General features: G+C 47.0%; 1 protein-coding gene across 1 annotated transcript in view; it reads left to right on the forward strand.

The window, feature by feature from the left end:
- The window catches only part of sgsm2 (small G protein signaling modulator 2), a 225202-nt gene that overhangs the window by 124835 nt on the left and 76458 nt on the right, over positions 1–23909 (forward strand). Inside the window, exon 4 of the mRNA XM_078225915.1 lies at positions 20082–20244. Within this exon, the coding sequence (XP_078082041.1) occupies positions 20082–20244 (163 nt within the window). The remainder of the gene's footprint in view (positions 1–20081; positions 20245–23909) is intronic.

Consider the following 23909-nt stretch of genomic DNA (forward strand, 5'->3'; position numbering starts at 1 on the left):
GAAACCCTACAGTGCAGAAGGAGGCCATTCGGCCCATCGAGTCTGCACCGACCACAATCCCACCCAGGCCCTACCCCCACATATTTACCCACTAATCCCTCTAACCTACGCATCCCAGGACTCTAAGGGGCAATTTTTAACCTGGCCAATCAACCTAACCCGCACATCTTTGGACTGTGGGAGGAAACCGGAGCACCCGGAGGAAACCCACGCAGACACGAGGAGAATGTGCAAACTCCACACAGACAGTGACCCAAGCCAGGAATCGAACCCGGGACCCTGGAGCTGTGAAACAGCAGTGCTAACCACTGTGCTACCGTGCCGCTAACGTGCAAACTCCACGCACACATTGACCCAAGCCAGGATTGAACCCAGGTCCCTGGCACCGTGAGGCAGCGCGTTTGCCAATCGGGAACCCAGTGCCTGTTGTAAGACTCATTGGGGAAATTGGACTGTCCTGAGCATAGCAGACTTTGTTTTTACTGGACGTGGATGTGGCCTAGCAAGTGTCCGCCAGCAAAATGCATTTGGGTTATTGTGGAACCAGAAGGAGCAGCAATGCTCCTTTATCATGTGCAGCACAGTGGTTAGCATTGCTGCCTTTCAGTGCCAGGGACCCGAGTTCGAAGTGAGAATGGAAATTTCAGAGGCACTGACCAAAACCTTCTAGTCTTTTCTAGACTTAGTGGAGGTGTCAGAGGATTCCTGGCTCAGGTCACTGTCTGTGTGGAGTCTGCACATTCTCCCCGTGTCTGCATGGGTTTCCTCCGGGTGCTCCCAACTGTTAGTCTTAGTCTTGCCTACTTAGTCTTGCTCCGGTTTCCTCCCAAAGTCCGAAAGACGTGCTGGTCAGGTGCTGAATTCTCCCTCAGTGTAACCCGAACAGGCGCCGGAGTGTGGCGACTGGGGGATTTTCTCAATAACTTCATTGCAGTGTTAATGTAAGCCTTACTTGTGACACTAATAAATAAACCTTAACTTCAGATGGCGTAGCTAATGAGACAAGCGGATCCTTCTAAAATGGGAAAGCCTCCTAAATGACAGGGACTTGGGGCCCAATCTCAGCCGGACTCGGGTCTCCTGGTTGGAGTATACACTGTGTGAACAACACCAATTACAGAGCACAGAAATAGAAATCGTAGGGAACCCATAGTAATGTAGGTCTACTAACCTGCCAGTGAGTCAAAACCTTCCATGGCAGCAAAGCAACTGCAGGTTGTCAGTCTTTTGCACCATGGGACTCTTATGTCACAAGACACCTACAAGAAAAACTGCAGAGCTTATGGCCACTAAGAAAGGATATGCAAATATCTCTCAAATCCCACATCCATTGTGGGGGTGGGTTAAATGTGCTGCACAAGGTAGCCACAAATATCAATTCAGATCAAGTGAACTTCTTGAATCAAATGATGTGGACGTTGGACTGGGATGGGCACAGCAAGAAGTCTCACAACACCAGGTTAAAGTCCAACAGGTTTATTTGGAATCACGAGCTTTCAGAGCGCCGCTCCTTCATCAGGTGAGTGTCAACAATCACCTGATGAAGGAGCGGCGTTCCGAAAGCTCGTGATTCCAAATAAACCTGTTGGACTTTAACCTGGTGTTGTGAGACTTCTTACTGTTCTTGAATCAAGAAAGAGAATTCATGGTCTCTCAAACAATTACCAGCCAATTTATATTGCTATTCTTCCCCTACAGGTGTGGTCCTGTATACTTGGGAGTGTCCTTGACCCGAGGAGGGGCATGTACCTCCAACCGGCTCCTTCCAATAGAGGTGAAAGAAAGAGCTTGCATTTATATAGTGCCTTTCACAAATCCAGTGACTTTTCAACCAATGAAGTAATTTGAGTTATTGACGCTGCTGCAGTGTAGCGAATTCCAGGAGTTAAATTCTACGCAACAATTGGAGATAATGAGCAGATATTCATTTTTTTGTGATCTTGGTTGAGTGATAAGTAAACACTGAGTTCTTGCCCTACTCTGATTAGTGCGTGGGTTATTTTACTCCTAACTGACAGAAAAACTGAGACCTCCTTTTAACATCAAAGAATGAGAGTTCTGACAGTGCAGATTGCTCTCAGTACTTTATTGAAGCGTCAGGCACAGTGGTTAGCACTGCTGCCTCTCAGCGCCAGGGATCCGGGTTCGATTCCCGGCTTGGGTCACTGTCTGAGTGGAGTTTGCACATTCTCCCCGTGTCTGCGTGGGTTTCCTCCAGGTCCTCCGGTTTCCTCCCACAATCTGAAAGACGTGCTGGTTAGAGTGCATTGACCCGAACAGGCACCGGAGTGTGGCGACGAGGGGAATTTCACAGTAACTTCATTGCAGCGTTAATGTAAGCCTTCCTTGTGACTGATAAATAAACTTGTACTTTACTTTAGATTCTATGGTTCAAGTCTTCCGATTGAAAGGTGAGAATAGTTCCTGATACTCTGGAATCTACCTGTTAGTACCGCGAGGAGCCCAGGTTGACGGTACAGTTACTTACTGTTCCATCTGTTTTGGAATCTGCTCCATAGTGTTTGGTGGGATCATGCCAATAACACAAGAATTGGAGATACAATTGCACAATCACTGCTTCAAGCAATTCTCCTCTGTACACATACGACTGGTACATTACTTTCTCCCGTATGTTTTGCTAATACAATACGGTGAGAGAGTGACACTTTGTTTCATTAGAGCCCTGTGTGTATGGGGTAGGGCAATATCTATGAAATATTCTTTCTGGTTGTATCACAGCTTGGTATGGCTCCTGCTCTGACCAAGACCGCAAGAAACTACAAAGCGTTGTGAACATAACCCAGACCATCACGCAAACCAGCCTCCCATCCATTGACTCCGTCTACACTTCCCGCTGCCTCAGAAAAGCAGCCAGCATAATTAAGGACCCCACGCATCCCGAACATTCTCTCTTCTATCGGGAAAAAGATACAAAAGTCTGAGGTCACGTACCAACCGACTCAAGAACAGCTTCTTCCCTGCTGTCAGACTTTTGAATGCACCTAGCCCATGTTAAGTTGATCTTTCTCTACACCTTAGCTATGACTGTAACACTACTTCCTGCCCTGTCTCCTTTCCTTCTCCCCTATGAACTCTAAAAACGGTATGCTTTGTCTGTATAGCAGAAGAAATAATACTTGTCACTGTATCCCAATACATGTGAACAATAATCATAGAATCCCTACAGTACAGAAGGAGGCCATTTGGCCCATTGAATCTATACCAACCACAATCCCACCTTGGCCCGATTTCCATAACCCATGCAAGTCCCCCTGACGCTAGGGACATTTTTCTATGGCCAATCAACCTAACTCACACATCTTTGGACTATGGGAGGAAACTCACGCAGACACGAGGAGAATGTGCAGACTCCGCACTGACAGTGACCCGAGGCCGGAATTGAACCTGGGTCCCTGACGCTGTGAAGCAGCAGTGCTAGCCACTGTGCCGTCCCGCTCAAATTAAATCAAACATGGTGCTTAGGAGCATGCAGGTTCCATTGGAAGGGTTACACCTGTGTTTATAATGATCTCATTGTCAAAAAGAGCACTACTTTGTGTAATTACCTGGCAGACTCGAGCTTTTGAGTAAATTTCCACTGTGTGTAAGCCAATTGATGTTTTTTAAGGATAAAAATTGTCTGTTGTCATTGGAAGGCACACACAAGTCAACTGTGTATACAGTGCGTGAGACTGCCATGATAGAGGGAGGTGTGGAGTTGTCACACATGCCCGAGGTATCTGGATGAAAAGATTCTGTACCTACACACACATTTTGCCAACAAGTTCCTGCACTATCAATTCCAACGTCCCCATTTATAGTAAAACTACTTACGCGAGTTTGTCAGGTTGTAATTACTTCTTCCTGCTTGTGGAAGCATTGTTGCATAATTCCCGCTGGGCCGAGGTAATTTTGAGCAGGTTGTGTATGTGAACTGATGAGAATCCGTTGTTAAATCCCTCTTTTAATGTGATAGGTTTTAATTTCTGCTTTGCCTTTTGGGGATCAGGCACTTGTATTTTTATGGCGTCTTATGTCACCAGAACATTAAATTAGGCATATGTTCACACTGTAATGAAGTTACTTTACATTGCAGTGTGAATGTAAGCCTACTTGTGACTAATAAATAAACTTTAAATTTTACCTTTCCGTGGAACCCTTACGGACCAGGAACAGTAAGATCATTAGCCGTGCTAAATTCTCCCTCGGTGTACCTGAACAGGCACCGGAGTGTGATGACTAGGGGATTTTCACAGTAACTTCATTGCAGTGTTAATATAAGCCTAGTTGTGACACTAATAAGTAAACTTTAAAACAACTTAAAACTTTTTTTGGGGGCGTAATGATGGCACAGTGGTTGGCACTGCTGCCTCACAGCACCAGTGATCCGGGTTCGATTCCCGGCTTGGGTCACTGTCTGTGCGGAATCCGCACGTTCTCCCCGTGTCTGCGTGGGTTTCCTCCGGGTGCTCCGGTTTCCTCCCACACTCCAAAGATGTGCGGGTTAGGTTGATTGGCCATGGTAAATTGAGTTTAGTGTCAGGGGATTAGCAGGGTAAATGTATGGGGTTATGGGGATAGGGCCTGGGTGGGATTGTGGTCGGTGGATGACCCAATGGGCTGAATGGCCTCCTTTTGCACCGTAGGGATTCTATGATTAACCTTGAAGACTAGGTGTATTTCTTCACTGATACGTCTCCCTAGACATGGATTTGTATCTCCCAACACCCACATCTGATACAAAAATCTTCTGCCCCAGTAGGTTGAAGTTCAATAACAGTGTTCATTTTGTTTTTAGCACCGTTAACACAGCAACAGCTAAGTGGAGGTGAAATGGGTGATGTTACCGCACTGGGAATAGGTGCATACTCATGTTGTGGGCCCTCTTTGGTCCCTGGAAACCTTGGTTTGCCAATAAGTAACCGGGTATTCTCTCCGATGTCACGGTCAACGTTTATCACTCAACGTGGAGCTGGGTCTCCACAAATTCTCTGCCGCAGTTACTACTGACAACAGTGAAAACACTTTGGAAAGTACTTCACCCGCTGGAAAGCACTTGGGGACTTCGTGAGGCCAATATTTCCCTTTCTTTTCCCCCTCTTCCTCCTCATTTTATCTTGGCTCTCTGACAACACTGTGCTTCCTGAATGAGTCTCAGTGATGTAAAATGGCCGTTGCTCTTGTTGAACCTTCGGGCGGCTCTCTCTCCCGCCTCAAACTTGTCCCTTGTTAAGATCAATATGTCGAACACACAAAAACCCTGATGAGCCAGTCGAATAAAAAGTTCACAACTATCCCTGAGTTGGTACAGTGGTTAGCACTGCTGCTTCACAGCGCCGGGGACCCGGGTTCGATTCCAGCCTCAGGTCACTGTCTGTGTGGAGTTTGCACGTTCTCCCCCGTGTCTGCACGAGTTTCCTCCGGGTGCTCCGGTTCCCTCCCACAGTCCAGAGATGTGCAGATTAGCTATGCTAAATTGCCCCTTAGTGTCTAAAGAATCATAGAATCCCCACAGTGCAGGAGGAGGCCATTCGGCCCATCGGGCCTGCACCAACAACAATCCCACCCACACCCTATCCCCGTAACCCCACATATTTACCCTAGCTAGTCCCCCTGACACTAAGGGGCAATTTAACACGGCCAAATCAACCTAACCCGTCTTTGGATTGTGGGAGGAAACCGGAGCACCTGGAGAAAACCACACAGACATGGAGAGAACATGCAAACTCCACACAGACAGCGACCCAAGGCTGGAATTGAACCCAGGTCCCTAGTGCTATGAGGCAGCAGTGCTAATCGCTGTGCCACCATGCCACCCTGTGTAGGTTAGATGGATTGGCCATGATAAATTGCCCCTAAGTGTCAGGGGGAATAGTGGGGTAAATAAGTGATATTATGGGGATAGGGCATGGGTGGTATTGTGGTTGCTGCAGACTCGATGGGCTGAATGGCCTCCTTCTACACTGTAAAGATTCTATGATTCTATAATTGGCCATGATAAATGTTTGGGGTTATGGGTAGAGGACAGAGAGGAGGGCCTGGATAGGATGCTCTTTAGGAGAGTCGGTACTGACTCGATGGGCTGAATGGCCTTCTGCACTGTAGGGATACTATGTTTCACTTGGATAGGCAATTTATTTTTCGCAGACACACACATTTTACCACCTGTCACCTGACTCACCATCGCCATGAGGATTCACAACTCTCTGACTAAAGCATCATGAATTAACTGCGTGCCTTGGCACAGGAGAACAGACAGTTGCTTTATTTTAGCTTTTGGCCTGGCACGGAAAATATAATTTGTTTTTTATAACAGCTTTTATGAACTGGGTGCCAATCAGACCTTGTTGTGTAACTGCTGTGATCCGCATTTCGGCACGTGTTATTTTCCGAGCTAAACTAGAAGCCAAGAATTGCATGGCGACCAGCACTCTGGCAAAGATTATGGCATGGTGGTGATACGTGCCTGTTTAACCTGCTCCCTCTATCCACCCGTCCCTGTGGAACTTCACTGTGGCTGGGTTCAAATCCTGAAACTTCCCTTCCTAACAGCACTGTGGGAGTGGGCCTACACCGCAACAGTGGCTCAAGAAGGCAGCTCGCAACCATCTTCTCAAGGGCAATTAGCGATCAGCAACAGATGCTGGCCTTGCCAGCAATGCTCATATCCCTTGAAAGTAAAGAAACCAAAGTGTGATCCTTCTGAATGTGTCAATTGCCTGCTTTGCAGTCATTTTTAATGCTGTCTTTACACTAGGTTTGGTGCCGTGATATCAAGCCACGAGTGTCTCAGATGGACTGGAGTTTGTAATGATACAGTTTTTCAAAGGCTCCGTAGCCATATCCACCTAACTTTCCTTTGTCGTAGAAACAGGAAAGGCTGCAGCAACTCAGCAGGTCTGGCAGCACCTGAGAAACACAGTTAACCTTTCGAGTCCGTGTGAATGGAAGAGGGATGGAAATATGAGGAATTTTTTACCTGGAGAGTGGGGGTTAGGGCAGAATGGAAAGTCGGTGATAGGCCGGGGCTGAGGAGTGATTGCCAGAGATGTCATGGACATAAGACAAAGGGGTTGACAGTAGCATGTTGGCCGCCTTTGCGAGAGGTTTCGAGTACAGGAGCAGGGATGTGTTGTTGTAATTATGATGTGGAGATGCCGGCGTTGGACTGGGGTAAGCACAGTAAGAAGTCTCACAACACCAGGTTAAAGTCCAACAGGTTTATTTGGTAGCAAATACCATAAGCTTTCGGAGCACAGCTCCTTCGTCAGATGGAGTGGATATCTGTTCCATATCCATATCCACTCCATCTGACGAAGGAGCTGTGCTCCGAAAGCTTATGGTATTTGCTACCAAATAAACCTGTTGGACTTTAACCTGGTGTTGTGAGACTTCTTATTGTTGCAATTATACAGGGCCTCGGTGAGACCACACCTAGAGTATTGTGGGCAGTTTTGGTCTCCTTTTCAGAGGAAGGATGTTCTTGCTCTCGAGGGAGTGCAGCGAAGGTTTATCAGGCTGATTCCGGGGATGGCGGGACTGATGTATTAGAAAAGATTGACTAGGTTAGGATTGTTTTCACTGGAGTTCAGACGAATGAGGGGGGATCTCATAGAGACTTATAAAATTCTAACAGGACAAGACAGGGTCGATGCAGAGAGGATGTTCCCAATGGTGGGGGAGTCCAGAACCAGGGGTCACAGTCTGAGGATTCAGGGTAGACCATTCAGGACGGAGGTGAGGAGACATTTCTTCACCCAAAGAGTGGTGAGTCTGTGGAATTCATTGCCACAGGAAGTAGTTGATGCCAAAACAAGAGGCATTGAAGAGGCGGCTGGATGTAGCACTTGGGGCGAACGGGGTCAAAGGTTATGGGGAGAAAGCAGGATTAGGCTATTGAGTTGGACGATCAGCCATGAGCATGATGAATGGCGGAGCAGGCTCGAAGGGCCAAATGACCTCTTCCTGCCCCTATCTTCTATGTTTCTATGTTACTGATCTCTTGGATCCCTGGAAACCTCGGTTTGCCAATAAGTAACCGGGGCATTCTCTCCAATGTCATGGTCAAAGTTTATCACTCAACGGGGGTGGGGGGGAGGGGGGGGTGGGTAGGTGGGGTGGGGGGAGGGGTGAGGGGGGGGAGGGCTAGGGGGGGTGGGGGTAGGGGGGGGAGGGGTGAGGGGGGAAATGACTGTAATATGATACAGAACCAGGGAAAAGGATGATGATATTTTTTCCACTCTAAAATGGCACTGGTTCAGCATTCTGCCCTCATAAGCAAATTATAAAACAGAAGCAGGAGACACCGGACGTAAACATTTCAATATCAACTCTAAATACTGCAGATGCTGGAGACCTGGAAATAAAATTTGAAAATCCTGGAAACAGCCAGCGGTTTTGGCAGCATCTGTGGAGAGAGAAACAGAGTTAATGTTTAAAATCTGTGACGCTTCATCAGGTCTAACCCCGCTTCTCTCTCTGCACAGATGTTGCCGGGTATTTTCCAGTCTTTTATGTTTTAAGGATAAAACCTGTCAGTATATTTAGATGGAAGGTCAATTGCCAAGAGAGTGGCACACATTGAGTATACACACATTGAGTGTACACACATTGAGTATACACACATTGAGTGTACACACATTGAGTGTACACACATTGAGTGTACACACATTGAGTGTACACACATTGAGTATACACACATTGAGTATACACACATTGAGTGTACACACATTGAGTGTACACACATTGAGTGTACACACATTGAGTGTACACATGGTACACGCAGCTCTCCTCCCTGTTGATCCTGTTTGGTGCCCCCTGCATTGGAGGCCTCTTGCGAGATTGCCTCACAGATGTTTGGTAGCTGAAAATGAGGAATTTCTTTTCATTCATTCACGGGATGTGGGCTTTGCCGGCGAGGCTAGACCAGCATTCATTGCCCGTCCCTAATTGCCCTTGAGAAGGTGGTGATAAACGCTGCAGTCCATGTGGTGTAGGTGCACCCGCCATGCTGTTAGGGAGGGAGTTCCAGGGTTTTGACCCAGTGACAGTGAAGGAACGGCGATATATTTCCAAGCCAGGATGGTGAGTGACTTGGAGGGGAACCTGCAGGTGGTGGCATTCCCATGTATCTGCTGTTCCTGTCCATCCAGGTGGAAGGTGCTGTCGAATGGGGCAGCACGGTAGCACAGTGGTTAGCACTGCTGTTTCACAGCTCCAGGGACCTGGGTTCGATTCCCGGCTCGGGTCACTGTCTGTGTGGAGTTTGCACATTCTCCTCGTGTCTGCTTGGGTTTCCTCCGGGTGCTCCGGTTTCCTCCCACACTCCAAAGATGTGCGGCTTAGGTTGATTGGCCATGCTAAATTGTCCCTTAGTGTGCAGAGATGCGGAGGTTAGAGGGATTAGTGGGTAAAATATGTAGGGATATGGGGGTAGGGCCTGGGTGGGATTGTGGTCGGTGCAGACTCGATGGGCCGAATGGCCTCTTTCTGTACTGTAGGGTTTCTATGATTTTTTCTATGAATGGGTCTTGGTGAATTGCTGCATCTTCTAGCTGGTGCTCACTGCTGCTACTGAGCATCATGGATGAGGTGCCAAACAAACGGGCTGCTTTGTCCTGGTTGGTGTCGAGCTTCTTCAGTGTTGGAGCTGCACTCATCCTGTCCGTGTCTGTGCAGAGTTTGCACATTCCCCCCGTGTCGGCGTGGGTTTCCTCCGGGTGCTCCGGTTTCCTCCCACAATCTGAAAGACGTGCTGGTTAGGTGCATTGGCCGTGCTAAATTCTCCCTCCGTGTACCTGAACAGGTGCCAGAGTGTGGGCGACTAGGTGATTTTCACAGTAACTTCATTGCAGTGTGAATGTAAGCCTACTTGCGACACTAATAAAATAAACATTTTTTTAATGTTTGCATCTCTCTAACTTCCCTGCAGATTTGTTCTTCTATATCTTTTCCACTAGTTGGCGGTCTATAGGCTACACTGAACAATTTATTTGCTCTATCCTCTATATAATTAGCCATTTATTGAAGCATTTCCATTCGGATTTAAAGGTGGCTCTTGCATAACAACTTCATGTTTCTATTCATTGCAAAGATACTTGTGATTCAGCAGCAGATCTGCGAGTACTAGGAGTTCACACACATTTCAGCCCGTTTTACTCACCGGCACTCACTTAATGAAGGAAAAGCATTTGAAACAATTAAAATCTTCAGAGATCTTGTCCATTAACTCTCTGTCAAGTTCACTGAGTTATGAAGCATCACATTGACAGGAGCACCGATCGATTTGTGTATTTTCTTGGATTCGCCTTTTGGGTCCCTCGGGGAGAATAGAATCCTACAATGCAGAAGGAGGCCATTTGGCCCATCGAGTCTGCACCGACCACAATCCCACCCCAAACTCTGTCCCCACAACTCCACACATTTACCCCACCAATCCCTCAAATTTACACATCCCGGGACATTAAGGGCCAATCAACCTAACTCTCTCACCTAGCCTAATCCATCATACAAACCAGCCTCTCATCCATTGACTCTGTCTACACTTCCCACTGCCCCGGCAAAGCAGCCAGCATAATCAAGGATCCCACGCACCCCGGACATTCTCTCTTCCACCTTTTTTCTTCGGGAAAAAGATACAAAAGTCTGAGGTCACGCACCAACCGACTCGAGAGCAGCTTCTTCCCTGCAGCCATCAGACTTTTGAATGGACCTATCTCGCATTAAGTTGATCTTTCTCTACACCCTAGCTATGACTGTAACACTACATTCTGCACTCTCTCGTTTCCTTCTCTATGAACGGTCTGCTTTGTCTGTATAGTGCGCAAGAAATAATACGTTTCACTGTATGTTAATACATGTGACAATAATAAATCAAATCAAATCAAAAACATCTTTGGATTGTGGGAGGAAACCCATACAAACACAGGGAGAATGTGCAAACTCCACACAGACAGTGACCCAAGCCGTGAATCGAACCCGGGTCCCTGGTGCTGTGAGGCAGCAGTTCTAACCACTGTGCCACCGTGCTGCCATTGGAAGGAGGGGTGTGGTTTGGGGAGTGAGGGGGCTTCCCAGTTTACGGGGGGAGGGAGGAAGGCAAATGAAGCTGTGCACAGTGCCCCACTGACTGTAAATCTGCCACTGAGTCAATGCAAATGGAAAAGTAGGGGAGAAAGCTAGAAAGCGAGATCACCTCCTAGCAAGGCTTGCTTGCTGTTGGATCCTTTATTGCACATGGTGTGTTTTTATATCTGTGCAAGCGCTATTTGCACTGGCTTTTGTTTTCTTCTTGTTCCAAATAAACCATTAGAAATGGGGCGGCATGGTGGCACAGTGATTAGCACTGCTGCCTCACAGCACCAGGGACCCGGGTTCGATTCCGGCCTGGGGTGACTGTGTGGAGTTTGCATGTTCTCCCCGGTGTCTGCGAGGGTTTCCTCCTACAGTCCAAAAGACGTGCTGGTTAGGTGCAATGGCCATGGGATAGGGTGGGGTGGTGGGCCTGGGTATAATACTCTGTCGGAGAATTGGTGCAGACTCGATGGGCCGAATGGCTTTCTTCTGCACTGTAGAGCTTCTGTGAAAGTGAAGAAGTTGGAAGAAATAGATAGATGCAGATGAAAACTTGTCAAATTGGGGAAAAGAAATGAGTTAAAAGAAGGTAAAGCAGTGGACAAAGCTGAGAAGGAAGGGAAATAGAATTTAAAAAGAAAAAGGAGAGGATTGATTCATAAGAGATGGCCAGGGTTACAGGGCGACTAACCCACTGATACCCCCTTCCTCCCGATTATGGAAGGACCTGTCTAGCCTGCAGGCGCTTTGTCCCAAGACGGCCAATATTAAGAACACGCTGTGGTGATTGTCCCTGTAACGACCCATCTGCAGAGTAAGGGCCACATGACCTGGGGAACCAATCGGGAGCAGGGTGCAGGATCACCCTGGTGAGTTGGGTTTCTGTTCCAGAACCTTCTTGGGAGCTGCCTTGAGGCTGATAGCCTCTGTATAGCCTTTACCTGTAAATAAACGTGTTGGTTTTTTTCCCCCTTAACTGGTGAAGAAGAATTATTACACTTGCAATGTGGGGAATTTTAAGCATGTAATGAGATCCGTCTAGGCATGCTGCATCAATGCTGCCTCCTTGCCTTTACACTGTTCTTTTTTTTAAAAATGGCCTCGCTCATTACAGAACCACTTTAACTCCCACATTTCTGTTCCTGATGCGATCTGTCATTTTCACAGCACAACACAGGGAACACTTGATTGAGGAATTCATTTAGTCCTGTCGTTTGACTCTTTTTAATATTAAATATGTGATTATCTCAGCATCTGAAACATCTGACTCTCCAGGAGACGCCATCTGGAGTGGGTTTAAAAAAGGATCACCTTCCTTATTTCCATTTTGTATCTTGTTTTGAATTCAAAAACCTAAATTCCATTCGAGTCATAACGAGAGGCTGGATAGACCGGGACTTTTTTCCTTAGAGCGTAGGGAGCTTAGGGGTGACCTTATAGAGGTCAATAAAATAATGAGGGGACATAGATCAGCTAGATAGTCAACATCTTTTCCCAAAGGTCGGGGAGTCTAAAACTGGAGGGCATAGGTTTAAGGTGAGAGGGGAGAGATACAAAAGGATCCAGAGGGGCAATTTCTTCGCACAGAGGGTGGTGAGTGTCTGGAACAAGCTGCCAGAGGTAGTAGTAGAGGCGGGTACAATTTTGTCTTTTAAAAAGCGTTTAGACAGTTACATGGGTAAGATGGGTATAGAGGGACATGGGCCAAATACGGGCAATTGGGACTAGCTTAGGGGTTTAAAAAAAAAGGGTGGCATGGACAAGTTGGGCCGAAAGGCCTGTTTCCATGCTGTAAACCTCTATGACTCTAAGTTCAGGACATCCAGGTTGGGAAGATCACGTGAGATTTGGGAAATCAGGAACTATGGGTGAAGTGATGCCAAGTCTGTTTTTTTGGTTTGGCCGGAGATTTGAAGATGAAGGGAAGATGAACGATGATACCATGAAAAAATGGAGAAGGGCACTGCGCAATAACTTGCCAGAATTGCACCTGCCCCTGGGCAATGGGTTGGGAGGCAACAAGGCTGGCAAAATCTTTGGGAATAGTGTTGTGGGTGGGCCCAATGTCACCCCTCCCACTGGCACCCTGGCTTTTCGGTCCATTGAAGGGAGCTCTGCCATGCCAACAAAATTGCAGCCAGGACCTCGGGGTGTGACGAGTGTAAAATATGTATTTGGTGGTGCTAGGCTTGAAGTACAAGTTTACTGAGAGACACAATCGACACTGTGACCTGCTCAAAGTCAGTGATGTCTAAGGTAGGGACAGATCTACTCAACTCAAGAGCTCCAACTTTTAATGGTTGTAACTAAAAAGAAACAATGCATGTGGTAAGTAGTAGTTCTGTGACAGTACAATGGCCCAAATAATTTCCCCTCACTTTTACTTGTCATAGAACATATAATGCAGAAGAGGCCCTTCAGGCCATCAAGTCTGCACCAACACGGGAGAATCACCTGACCTCCCACGTTATCCCACTTATCAGCACTTGGCCCATAGCCCTGAATGTTATGATGTGCCAAGTGCTCATCCAGGTACTTTTTAAAGGATGTGAGGCAACCCGCCTCCACCGCCCTCCCAGACAGCACATTCCAGACCGCCACCATCCTCTGGGTAAAAAACGTTTTCCTCGCATCCCCCCAAACCTCCTGCCCCTCACCTTGAATCCATGTCCTCTCGTGACTGACCGTTCAACTAAGGGGAACAGCTGTTCCTTATCCAATCTGTCCATGCCCCTCATAATCTTGTGCACCTCGATCAGGTCGCCCCTCAGTCTTCTCTGCTCCAAGGAAAACAACTCGAGCCTATCCAACCTCTCTTCATATCTTAAATGTTCCATCCCTCGCAGCATCCTGATGAATCTCCTCTGCACCCCCTCCAGTGCCTTCCTATAATGTGGCGACTGGAACTGCCCACAGTGAGGCAGTGGCCTCTCCAAAGTTCAATACAACTCCCAACATGACTTCCCTGCTTTGTAATCTATGCCTCAGCTGATAAAGGCAAGTTTCCCATGTGCCTTTTTCACCACCCTACACGTTTTTACAGGATTTTCACAGTAAGCCTGCTTGTGACTAATAAATAAACTTTACTAACTTGTATATTCCAGCCCCATGATTATTTTCTACAATTTAAGGAGCAGTCATTCCCAGTCATCTTGTGTATTGGAAACGGGCTCATTCGCTTCACAGGAGAATAGAGGAAACGGGCCGCACTGTCCCTTGAACTGGTTCTGTCTTTCACTAAGATCAATTTTTTTATTCATTTGTGGGACACGTCATTTATTATCCATCCATAAGTGCCCGAGGGCAGTTAAGAGTCAACCGCATTGCTGTGGCTCTGGAGTCACATGTAGGCCAGACCAGGTAAGGACGGCAGATTTCCTTCCCAAAAGGACATTAGTGAACCAGATGGGTTTTTTCTGACAATTGACAATGGTTTCACGGTCATCAGTAGATTCTTAATTCCAGATTTTTAAAAATTTAATTCAAATTCCACCATCTGCTGTGGTGGGATTTGAACCTGGGTCCCCAGAACATTAGCTGAGTTTCTGGATTAATAGTCTAGCGATAATACCACTAGGCCATCGCCTCCCCCTGCTGGCTGGATGGATGGATTGAGATTGGTCTTCCTTCTCTATACTAACCTTGTACTCCTGTATTGTTGGTATACCTGCTCTGAAATGCTGGTGAAATGCAGAATTCAGTTGGGCTGTTAAGAGATTTGTTTTCTTTTCCCACGTACAAGTGGATCTGGACAGTTATTAAAACTGTCCCCCCACTGGAAGTCCATGGTGACCTCCTGAAAGGGTTCCAGAGGTGGGGGATGATGGTAATGTGGGTGGACAAATGAAGTTAGAGTTGTTTGCTTTAAGGCAGAGAAGTCTAAGAGAAGATTTGAAGATTAAAGTCAGTAAAGAGAAAGTGTGGATGAGAGTCGATAGCGAGATTGAAGCTAATTGGCAAAAGAACCAGAAGTGACATGAAGAAAATCTTTTTTTACACAACGAGTAATTTGGATTTGAAATGCAGAGTCTGATGAGGGGGTGGATGCAAATTCCACAGTAACCTTGTAAAGGGGATTGCATAAATACATCGAGATAAAATTGCTGGGATACAGGGAAAAAACAGGGAAGCGGAACTGGATTGTTCTACAAATAATCCAGCACTGGCTAGATAGACTGGATGGTTCTACCAGGATCACTCGGCTCCTGATTTCATCACAGACTTGGTCTAAACATGGACAAAAGAACAGAACTTGAGCATTGAGGTGAGAGTGACTGCCCTTGACATCAGAGCAGCATTTGACTGAGTGTGGCATCAAGGAGCCCTAGCTAAACTGGAGACAGTGGGAATCAGGAGGGGAAAACTGTCCACTGGTTGGAGGCATACCTGGCACAAAGGAAGATGGCTGTGGTTGTTAGAGGCCCATCATCTCAGTCCCAGAACCTGCTGCAGGAGTCCCTCAGGGTAGTGCGCGATGCCCAACCATCTTCAGCTGCTTCATCAGTGACCTTCCCTCCACCAGAAGGTCAGAAGTGGGGATGTTTGCTGAAGACTGCACAATGTTGTAACTGCTCAGATACTGAAGCAGCCCATGTTCATGTGCAGCAAGACTTGGACAACATTGAGGCCTGGGCTGATAAATAGCCAGTAATATTCACGCCACGCAAGTGTCAGGCAATCTCATTAATAGAGAATTTAACCATTTCCCCTTGACATTGAATGCCAGTGCTATTGTTGAATCTCCCACTATCAACATCCTCAGGGTTACCATTGACCAAAAACTTAACTGAACCAGCCATATAAATACTGTGGTGACAAGAGTGGGTCAGAGGCTGGGAATTCCGCAGCAAGTAACTCACCACCTGACCCCCCCGCCCCCCCAAAACCTGTCCACCATCTAAGGCACAAGTCAGGCGTGTGATGGAATGCTCTCCATTTGCCTGGATGAGTGCAGCTCCTACACTCAAGAAACAGGAACACCATCCAAGGCACAGCAGTCCATTTCATTGGCACCACATCCACTGCCATAAATTTTCCCTCCCTCCACCACTGAAGAACAGTGGTACATGATTCACTGCAGCAACTCACCAAGGTCCCTTCAACCGCACTTTCCAAACCTGCGACCTCAACCACTTAAAAGGACGAGGGATTGGGTCCACCACCTACAAGTGTCCCTACAAGCCACACATATCCTGACTTTTAAAAATTCATTCTTGGGACATGGGCGTCACTGGCTGGCCAGCATTTATTGCCCATCCCTAGTTGCCCGAGGGCAGTTGAGAGTCGACCACATTGCTGTGGCTCTGGAGTCACATGTAGGCCAGACCAGGTAAGAACGGCAGATTTCCTTCCCTAAAGGACATTAGTGAACCAGATGGGTTTTTCCAACAATCGACAATGGTTTCATGGTCATCAGTAGATTCTTAATTCCAGATATTTTTCATTCAATTCAAATTCCACCATCTGCCGTGGCGGGATTCGATGCTGGGTCCCCAGAACATTAGCTGAGTTTTTGGATTAGTAGTCTAGCGATAATACGACTAGACCATCACCTTCCTTGGAGCTATATTACTGTTCCTTCGCTGTCGCTGGGTCAAAATCCTTGAACTCCCTAGCAGCATTGTTAGTGCACCTACATCAAATGGCCAGCAGTAGTTCAAGAGGGCGGTTCGAATGCCCCCACCCTCTCGAGGGCAATTAGGAATGGGCAATAAATGTTGGCCGAGCCAGCGGCGCCTACATCCTGCGAAAGAATGAAAATAAAATTGACCTCTGTTTGAAGCCATATTAGGAAGCCAGCAGCATAAAGCAAAAAAGTTTATTTATGAGTCACAAGTAGACTTACATTAACACTGCAATGAAGTTACTGTGAAAATCACCTAGCTGCCACAGTGCGGCGCCTGTTTGGGTACACTGAGGGAGAATTTAGCACGGCCAATGCACCTAACTAGCACGTCTTTTGGAGGAAACCGGAGCACCCGGAGGAAACCCACGCAGACACGGGGAGAATGTGCAAACTCCGCACAGACAGTGATCCAAGCCGGGAATCGAAGCCGTGGCGCTGTGAGGCAGCAGTGCCAACCACTGCGCCACCGTGCTGCCGCCTCTCTTAATGGCCCCATTCTCTTAATGGCTACTACCAGATGATGTGCCCACAAACAAGTGTAATGAATTGTTGTCGTGTGCGTTGAGTCTTCTATACCAGCTCTGTCCATAATGGTCAAACAGAGAGAGATGTTACAAATAGACATTGAAATAACATTGGCTGCTTAAACCACTAATTGCCTCCACTTTCAAAGCACTGAGATTATACTTGTCAAGTACTAGAGGCAATAAGTAATGGAACATCATGCAAGTTATTGCAGACAAGAAACCACATCAATATCCTGTGTGTCCAGAGTTAATTATGGGTCAATCAGAAGAGTCCTTTTAATATTAAGTGAAATTATCTTTCCAGATGAAACTTTTTTTTGAGAACAATAGCTCAGAAAATAACACAGCATGATGATCTTGGTTTCCAGGAAGCACAGAGCATGACTCAATCGCTCCTTTGATATTCTGAATAACAAACAATACTTGGCTTCGCTTCTAAATGTTTTTTTAATCATTCTGGAGTGAGAGAAGCACGGGGGAGCTTGGCAAAGTTTCAAATGCAATATCATTAAGTTAATTGCAGTGAGGTTTTTCACAATCCACAGATCTTAATGATGCTCACACAAGCTAGCGGAATGGCAAAGTCTGTTCCATTGGCATGCACCGCAGAGTTCCTGCACCACAGAGTTCCTGCCTCCGTTCGGGCTGAGGGACAGACGGATGGGAGGCCAGAGATCGGGGCTGGCCGACAGGATGGGGGAGGTCGGCCCGCTCAGGGGGGGTGTCGGGGCTGCAGCAGGGGGTTTGGGGACTGCCGGTGGGCGGGTTGGAGGGGATCGGGTGATTGGGGTGGCAGCGGGGGGGGCGGTTTGAAGCTCGCCTGGGCATGTTTGGGGGAGCCAGCGATCAGGCCGTGGGGGTATCGGAGGGGGGCTGGCGGGTGTCCGAGGCTGACCCAGGCATATTTGGGGCCGGGGGGCAGCGATTGGGCCGTGGGGGAGATCGGAGGGGCAGTGATGAGGGGTCGTGGGGCTGGCAGTGCAGGGCCACTGTGTAATCGCCGATCTCGGCGCTGACAGATCGGGCATGCGCTGTGGTCCCGCTCAGCGCTATGCTGCTGGCCTCTCCAGCGGGGAAAGGGCCCGCCCGCTGACTTTGTGACTGTTTCACGCTAGGGCTCTCTGCAGTGCGCAGAGTGTGGGAGATTCATTTTGAAACTTCCACTGAAAAAACCAGCGTGATTTACTCCAGTTTTTATGTGAATTTGACACTTAGAATTTTTTTGGGAGGAACCCCCCCCCACCCCAGGTGTTTCTCACGTGTCGGTGCAGACTTGATGGGCCGAAGGGCCTCTTCTACGCAGGAAGCTTCTATGATTCTCATCTCCTTGGTTTACTGTGAGCAATGCCACAAAAGGCCCCAGGCAATTATAATCAAAAGGGTCGTCGAATGCAAGTCTGTGTATGTTATCTTCTTACATGTGAGTCATGTCTGTGTGGAGTTTGCATGTTCCCCTCTGTCTGCATGGGTTTCCTCCGGGTGCTCCCGTTTCCTCCCACAGTCTAAAGATGAGCAGGTTAGGTGGATTGGCCACAGAAGCAGGGAGGTTGCAGATAGAAGCAGGGAGGTTGTTTCCACTGGCAGGTGAAACTAGAACTAAGGGGCATGGCCTCAAAATAAGGGGGGGCTGATTTAGGACTGAGTTGAGGAGGAACTTCTTCACCCAAAGGGTTGTGAATCTGTGGAATTCCCTGCCCAGTGAAGCAGTTGAGGCTACCTCGCTGAATGTTTTTAAGGCAAGGATAGATAAATTTTTGAACAGTAAAGGAATTCAGGGCTATGGTGAGCGGGTGGGTAAGTGGAGCTGAGTCCACGAAAAGATCAGCTATGATCTTATTGAATAGCGAAACAGGCTGAGGGGCCAGATGGCCTACTCCTGCTCCTAGTTCTTATGTTCTTATGCTAAATTGCTCCTTAATGTCCACAGATGTGGAGGTTAGGTGGATTAGCTATGGTAAATGCGCGGGATTATGGCGATAGGGTGGAGGGAAGGGACTGAGTGGGTTGCACACTCAGAGAGTCGGTACAGACACGATGGGCCAAATGGCCTCTTTCCGCACTGTAGGGGTTATATGGCTCTGCGTGCAAATAATATGTTTGCAGTCACACGAGGAAAGCGTGTTCACATTGTCACACACACAATCGCTATCAGCTTTTTAAAATACAAAGAATGCAGGCTTGTCTTCTGGAACAGGGCAGACTGAGACTTTGATTTTCTGTTCTCTCTCACCCAGTGAGGGGCAACAACTGGAACAGCAATCAAACTATTATCGCACCTAGGCCATCATTTTACCGGCGGGCAAGGATCGCAGAACGGAATTATCCGTTGGCCTCGGGCGAGATTTTACGAGCCTCACCCGAGCAAGGTCGATAAATCCCAGCCTTGGCGTTTGCCAAATAGTAGTTAGATTTGGCAGCATCTGTAAGGAGAGAAAAGAGCTGATGTTTAGAGTCCAGATGACCCTTTGTCAAAGCATCCGGAGGAAACCCACGCAGACAAAGCTTTGACAAAGGTTCACCTGGACTCGAAACGTCAGCTCTTTTCTCTCCTTACAGACGCTGCCAGACCTGCTGAGGTTTTCCAGCATTTTCTCTCTTTTGGTTTCAGATTCCAGCATCCGCAGTAATTTGCTTTTATCCAGTGGTTAGATTTTGTAGGTCACCGCTACACCTTAGCAGCAGAACTGTACTTTAGATATTACATCGTACCTTATCCGTACACAACTGCCTTACAGAAAACAGCATTATGGAAATGGTTAAAATTGCCCTTTACTTCCTTGGAGAATGACCCCTTTAACTGGTTGCGAATTGGCAAGTTCCAATGCACTGAAATGTCTGATTTCTCTTTGTTCCAGCTGTGGTGGAGGCCTGTCTACTCTACATGCTGAAGCGCCGAGCTGCTGGGTTCCTCCGTAGTGACAAAGTAGCCGCACTTTTCACCAAAGTTGGGAAAGCCTATCAAGTAGCGGGAGATCTGTGTAAGAAAGTTCAAGAACTGCAACAACAGGTGGATAATAAGTAAGTGGGACATTTAAGGTTATCCATGAATGGGGAGTCAGACCCCCCTCAGTTTGAGTGACAAAGACTGACTACAACCAAGGGCGTTCTGCCAAAGTCCGATTTAGCTTAGCTCAGTGTAGGAAATTTGAACATTTATTGCACTTTCTCTGCTGGCTGTTTTGAAATGTTCTTTCAGATATTTTATGAATGAAGTATATTTTTGCGAGGAAAAAGAAATAGCATCACTACCTGAAGTACCCAAACCTGTGTGTATCGGGATGGGGAGATTGGAGAAGGATATGTTACAGGGGTTTACATTACTGTTGAGGTGGGAATAAAGACCATTGGAGTCATAGAGCACGGAAACAGGCCCTTCGGCCCAACCAGTCCATGCCGACCATGGTGCCCTCCCAGCTAGTCCCAGTTGCCCACATTGGCCCCATATCCCTCCAATCCTTTCCCATCCACGTACTTATCCAAATGCTTTTTAATTGTTGCTATTGTACCTGCCTCAATCACTTTCTCTGGCAGCTCATTCCATATCCGCACCACCCTCTGCATGACGAAGTTGCCCCTCACGTCCCTTTGAAATCTTTCCCCTCTTACCTTAAACCTATGCCCCCTAGTTTACAATTCCCCTTCCCTGTCATAAAGACGATGTGCGTTCATCCTATCTAAGCCCCTCATGATTTTATACACCTCAATAAGATCATCCCTCATTCTCCTACGTTCCAAGGAATAAAGTCCTAGCCTGGCCAATCTCTCCCTATAACTCAGGCCCACTCGTCCTCAGGCAACTTCCTCGTAAATCTTCATTGCACTCTTTCTAGTTTATCTATGTCTTAGCTATCCTAGGGAGCGGTCAGTGTTGCAAAGAACAGTGCCACTTGGAACGGACATCGACCAGGGGGCACTTTGACTTTACCCTTGTTTCTCTCCATCCTATTGCAGTATTCCTGAACAACATGCACACAAATGTCCCCTCTCTTTCATTCATTTGTTACCTAATTATGACTTAATTTTTTTGACTTAACCTTTTGGCTATTCAGATGCCAAATTTGCAACTCACAAGTCAATTAAAATTGGATGAAACATTAAGGGTCTCCCTGATAGATTGTGGTATTTGAATATATTTTGCTGAGCTTTGCTAATATCAGCCAGCATGTTATGTAGTTCTCACATGGTATCATATAGTCAGACAGAAACGTGAGTTTAGAATTTCTCCCCTTAGCATCCTCACCCTTTAATAGTGCTTCTCGCTGGGTTTTAGCACTGTTTAATTCCATGTTTTTTGTGTGAGTAAATAGTTGTGGTAAACCACTGTTAGCTTATTGCCTGTGTGTGTGTGACATGCCTGGACATGCCCCTGCCTGGGACTCCTCTCCCCCCGCTGGTCCAGGTATAAAGGTGACTGCTCCCCACCCCCTGCCTCAGTCTCTGGACCAGTTCATCGGCATGGGTGTGCTCCAAGTCTTTTGCTAATAAAAGCCTATTTGTTCTTGCATACAAACTAGTCTTTGCTTGATTTATGATTGTGATTATTGATGCACTATCAATCAGAGTTTTTCTGCAAGAAATTACAAAAGGTCGTGAATGTAGCCCAATCCATCGTGCAAACCAGCCTCCCATCCATTGACTCTGTCTACGCTTCCCGCTGCCTCGGAAAAGCAGCCAGCATAATTAAGGGCCCCACTCACCCTGGACATTCTCACTTCCACCTTCTTCCATCAGGAAAAAGATACAAAAGTCTGAGGTCACGTTCCAAGTGACTCAAGAACAGCTTCTTCCCTGCCGTCATCAGATTTTTGAATGGACCTACCTTGAATTAAGTTGATCTTTCTCTACACCCTAGCTCTGACTGTAACACTACATTCTACACTGTCTCACTTTCTTCTCTATGAACGGTATGCTTTGTCTGTATAGTGCACAAGAAACAATACTTTTCATTGTATATTAATACATGTGACAGTAATGAATCAAATCAAAGCACAGAAAGAGGCCTGACAGCCCATCTTGTCTGCGTCGGCCATCAAGCACCAATCTACTCAAATCCTATTTTTAAACACTTGGTCCTGAGCCTTTTATGCTATGGCATTGCAAGTGTTCATCTAAATGCTTCTTAAATGTTGTGAGGATTCCCGCCTCTCTAGTGTGGTGACCAGAACAGCACACAGTTCTCTATCAGTGGCCTGATGAGCACTTTATACAGCTCCATCATAACCTTCCTGCTCTTACATTCTGAGACAGTGACTGTAGTCTGTCTGTCGCGTGGGGAGCATCACAGCCAGACTTGTTCCTGTTCCCATCCAAAGTCTACATATGCACTGCCCAGCAGGAGGTATAGGCTAGCAATCAGGAACAGAACAAAGGAACATAGAATCATAGAAATAGAATCATAGAAATCCTACAGTGCAGAAGGAGGCCATTCGGCCCATCGAGTCTGCACCGACCACAATCCCACCCAGGCCCTACCCCCACATATTTTACCCACTAATCCCTCTAACCTACGCATCCCAGGACTCAATTTTTTTAACCTGGCCAATTAACCTAACCCGCACATCTTTGGACTGTGGGAGGAAACCGGAGCACCCGGAGGAAACCCACGCAGACACGAGGAGAATGTGCAAACTCCACACAGACAGTGACCCGAGCCGGGAATCGAACCCGGGACCCTGGCGCTGTGAAGCAGCAGTGCTAACCACTGTGCTACCGTGCCGCCAGAAGTGGGCCACTCAGCCCTTTGAGACTGGTCCACCATTCGATGAGATCTGTATATTCGCCCTATTCACCTGCCTTGGCTCCATTTCCTTTGATACCCTTGTCTCGCAAAAGCTCTACTAATCTTGCAGTTAAAATTGAGCTATCGTTTACTGTGTTTTATGGGGGCGAGTTCCATACTTCTAACACCCTTTATGTGAAGACATATTTCCTAACTTCCCTCCTCAGTGGCCTGGCTCTGATTTACGGATTATGTTCTCTTGTCTTAGACTCCCCCGCAACAGAACAAGTTCCTTCTGTCAGTTATTTCAAAATCCCAAGATCTCAATTAAGTCACCACTTTCCTTTCTACGTCCCAAAGATTACAAGCTTAACTTTTGTAATCTCTTCTCCTCATCCAACCTTTGCAGCCCTGGTAACGCTCTGGTGAATCGGTGCTGAACAAGTGTTATGGTTCAGATCAGAAACTCCAAAGTGTTGTATGGAGCCCGCCTGAATCATAAGTTTCGCATCTTGAATTTGGCTAGGATAAGCATGATAGGTTTCACTGCAGGTATGATTCAAGTGACCCACTGGGGAGCTTTTACCAAACACAGTTTATTTAAGAATATAGTTAACATATATAGTAAGAAAATTAGCAAGAACTTTTATCAATTACAAACAAAACCAAAACACCCACGATATGTATAACCCTTAATGAATATATATATGAGCTGTCCCAATCAAACTAGCCTCCATAAACAACCCTTTAAACAGGTTGAGCACAGCATAGACTAAGGCTCTCATGATACTGGGATCTTTATAGCCTGCTGTCTCTCCTAAAACTGAAATCTCAAACCTGCAGCTCCAAACTGAAACTGAAAATGAAATCCCTGTCACCTGACCTGCCCACCATTTTCCCCCCTCCCAACAATGACATCATCTAAGGCTGTGAGCATGATTTTTTTTTAAACTCTTAAAGGTAC

This window comes from Mustelus asterias, chromosome 12 (genome assembly GCF_964213995.1).
Source record: "Mustelus asterias chromosome 12, sMusAst1.hap1.1, whole genome shotgun sequence".
NCBI lineage: Eukaryota > Metazoa > Chordata > Chondrichthyes > Carcharhiniformes > Triakidae > Mustelus > Mustelus asterias.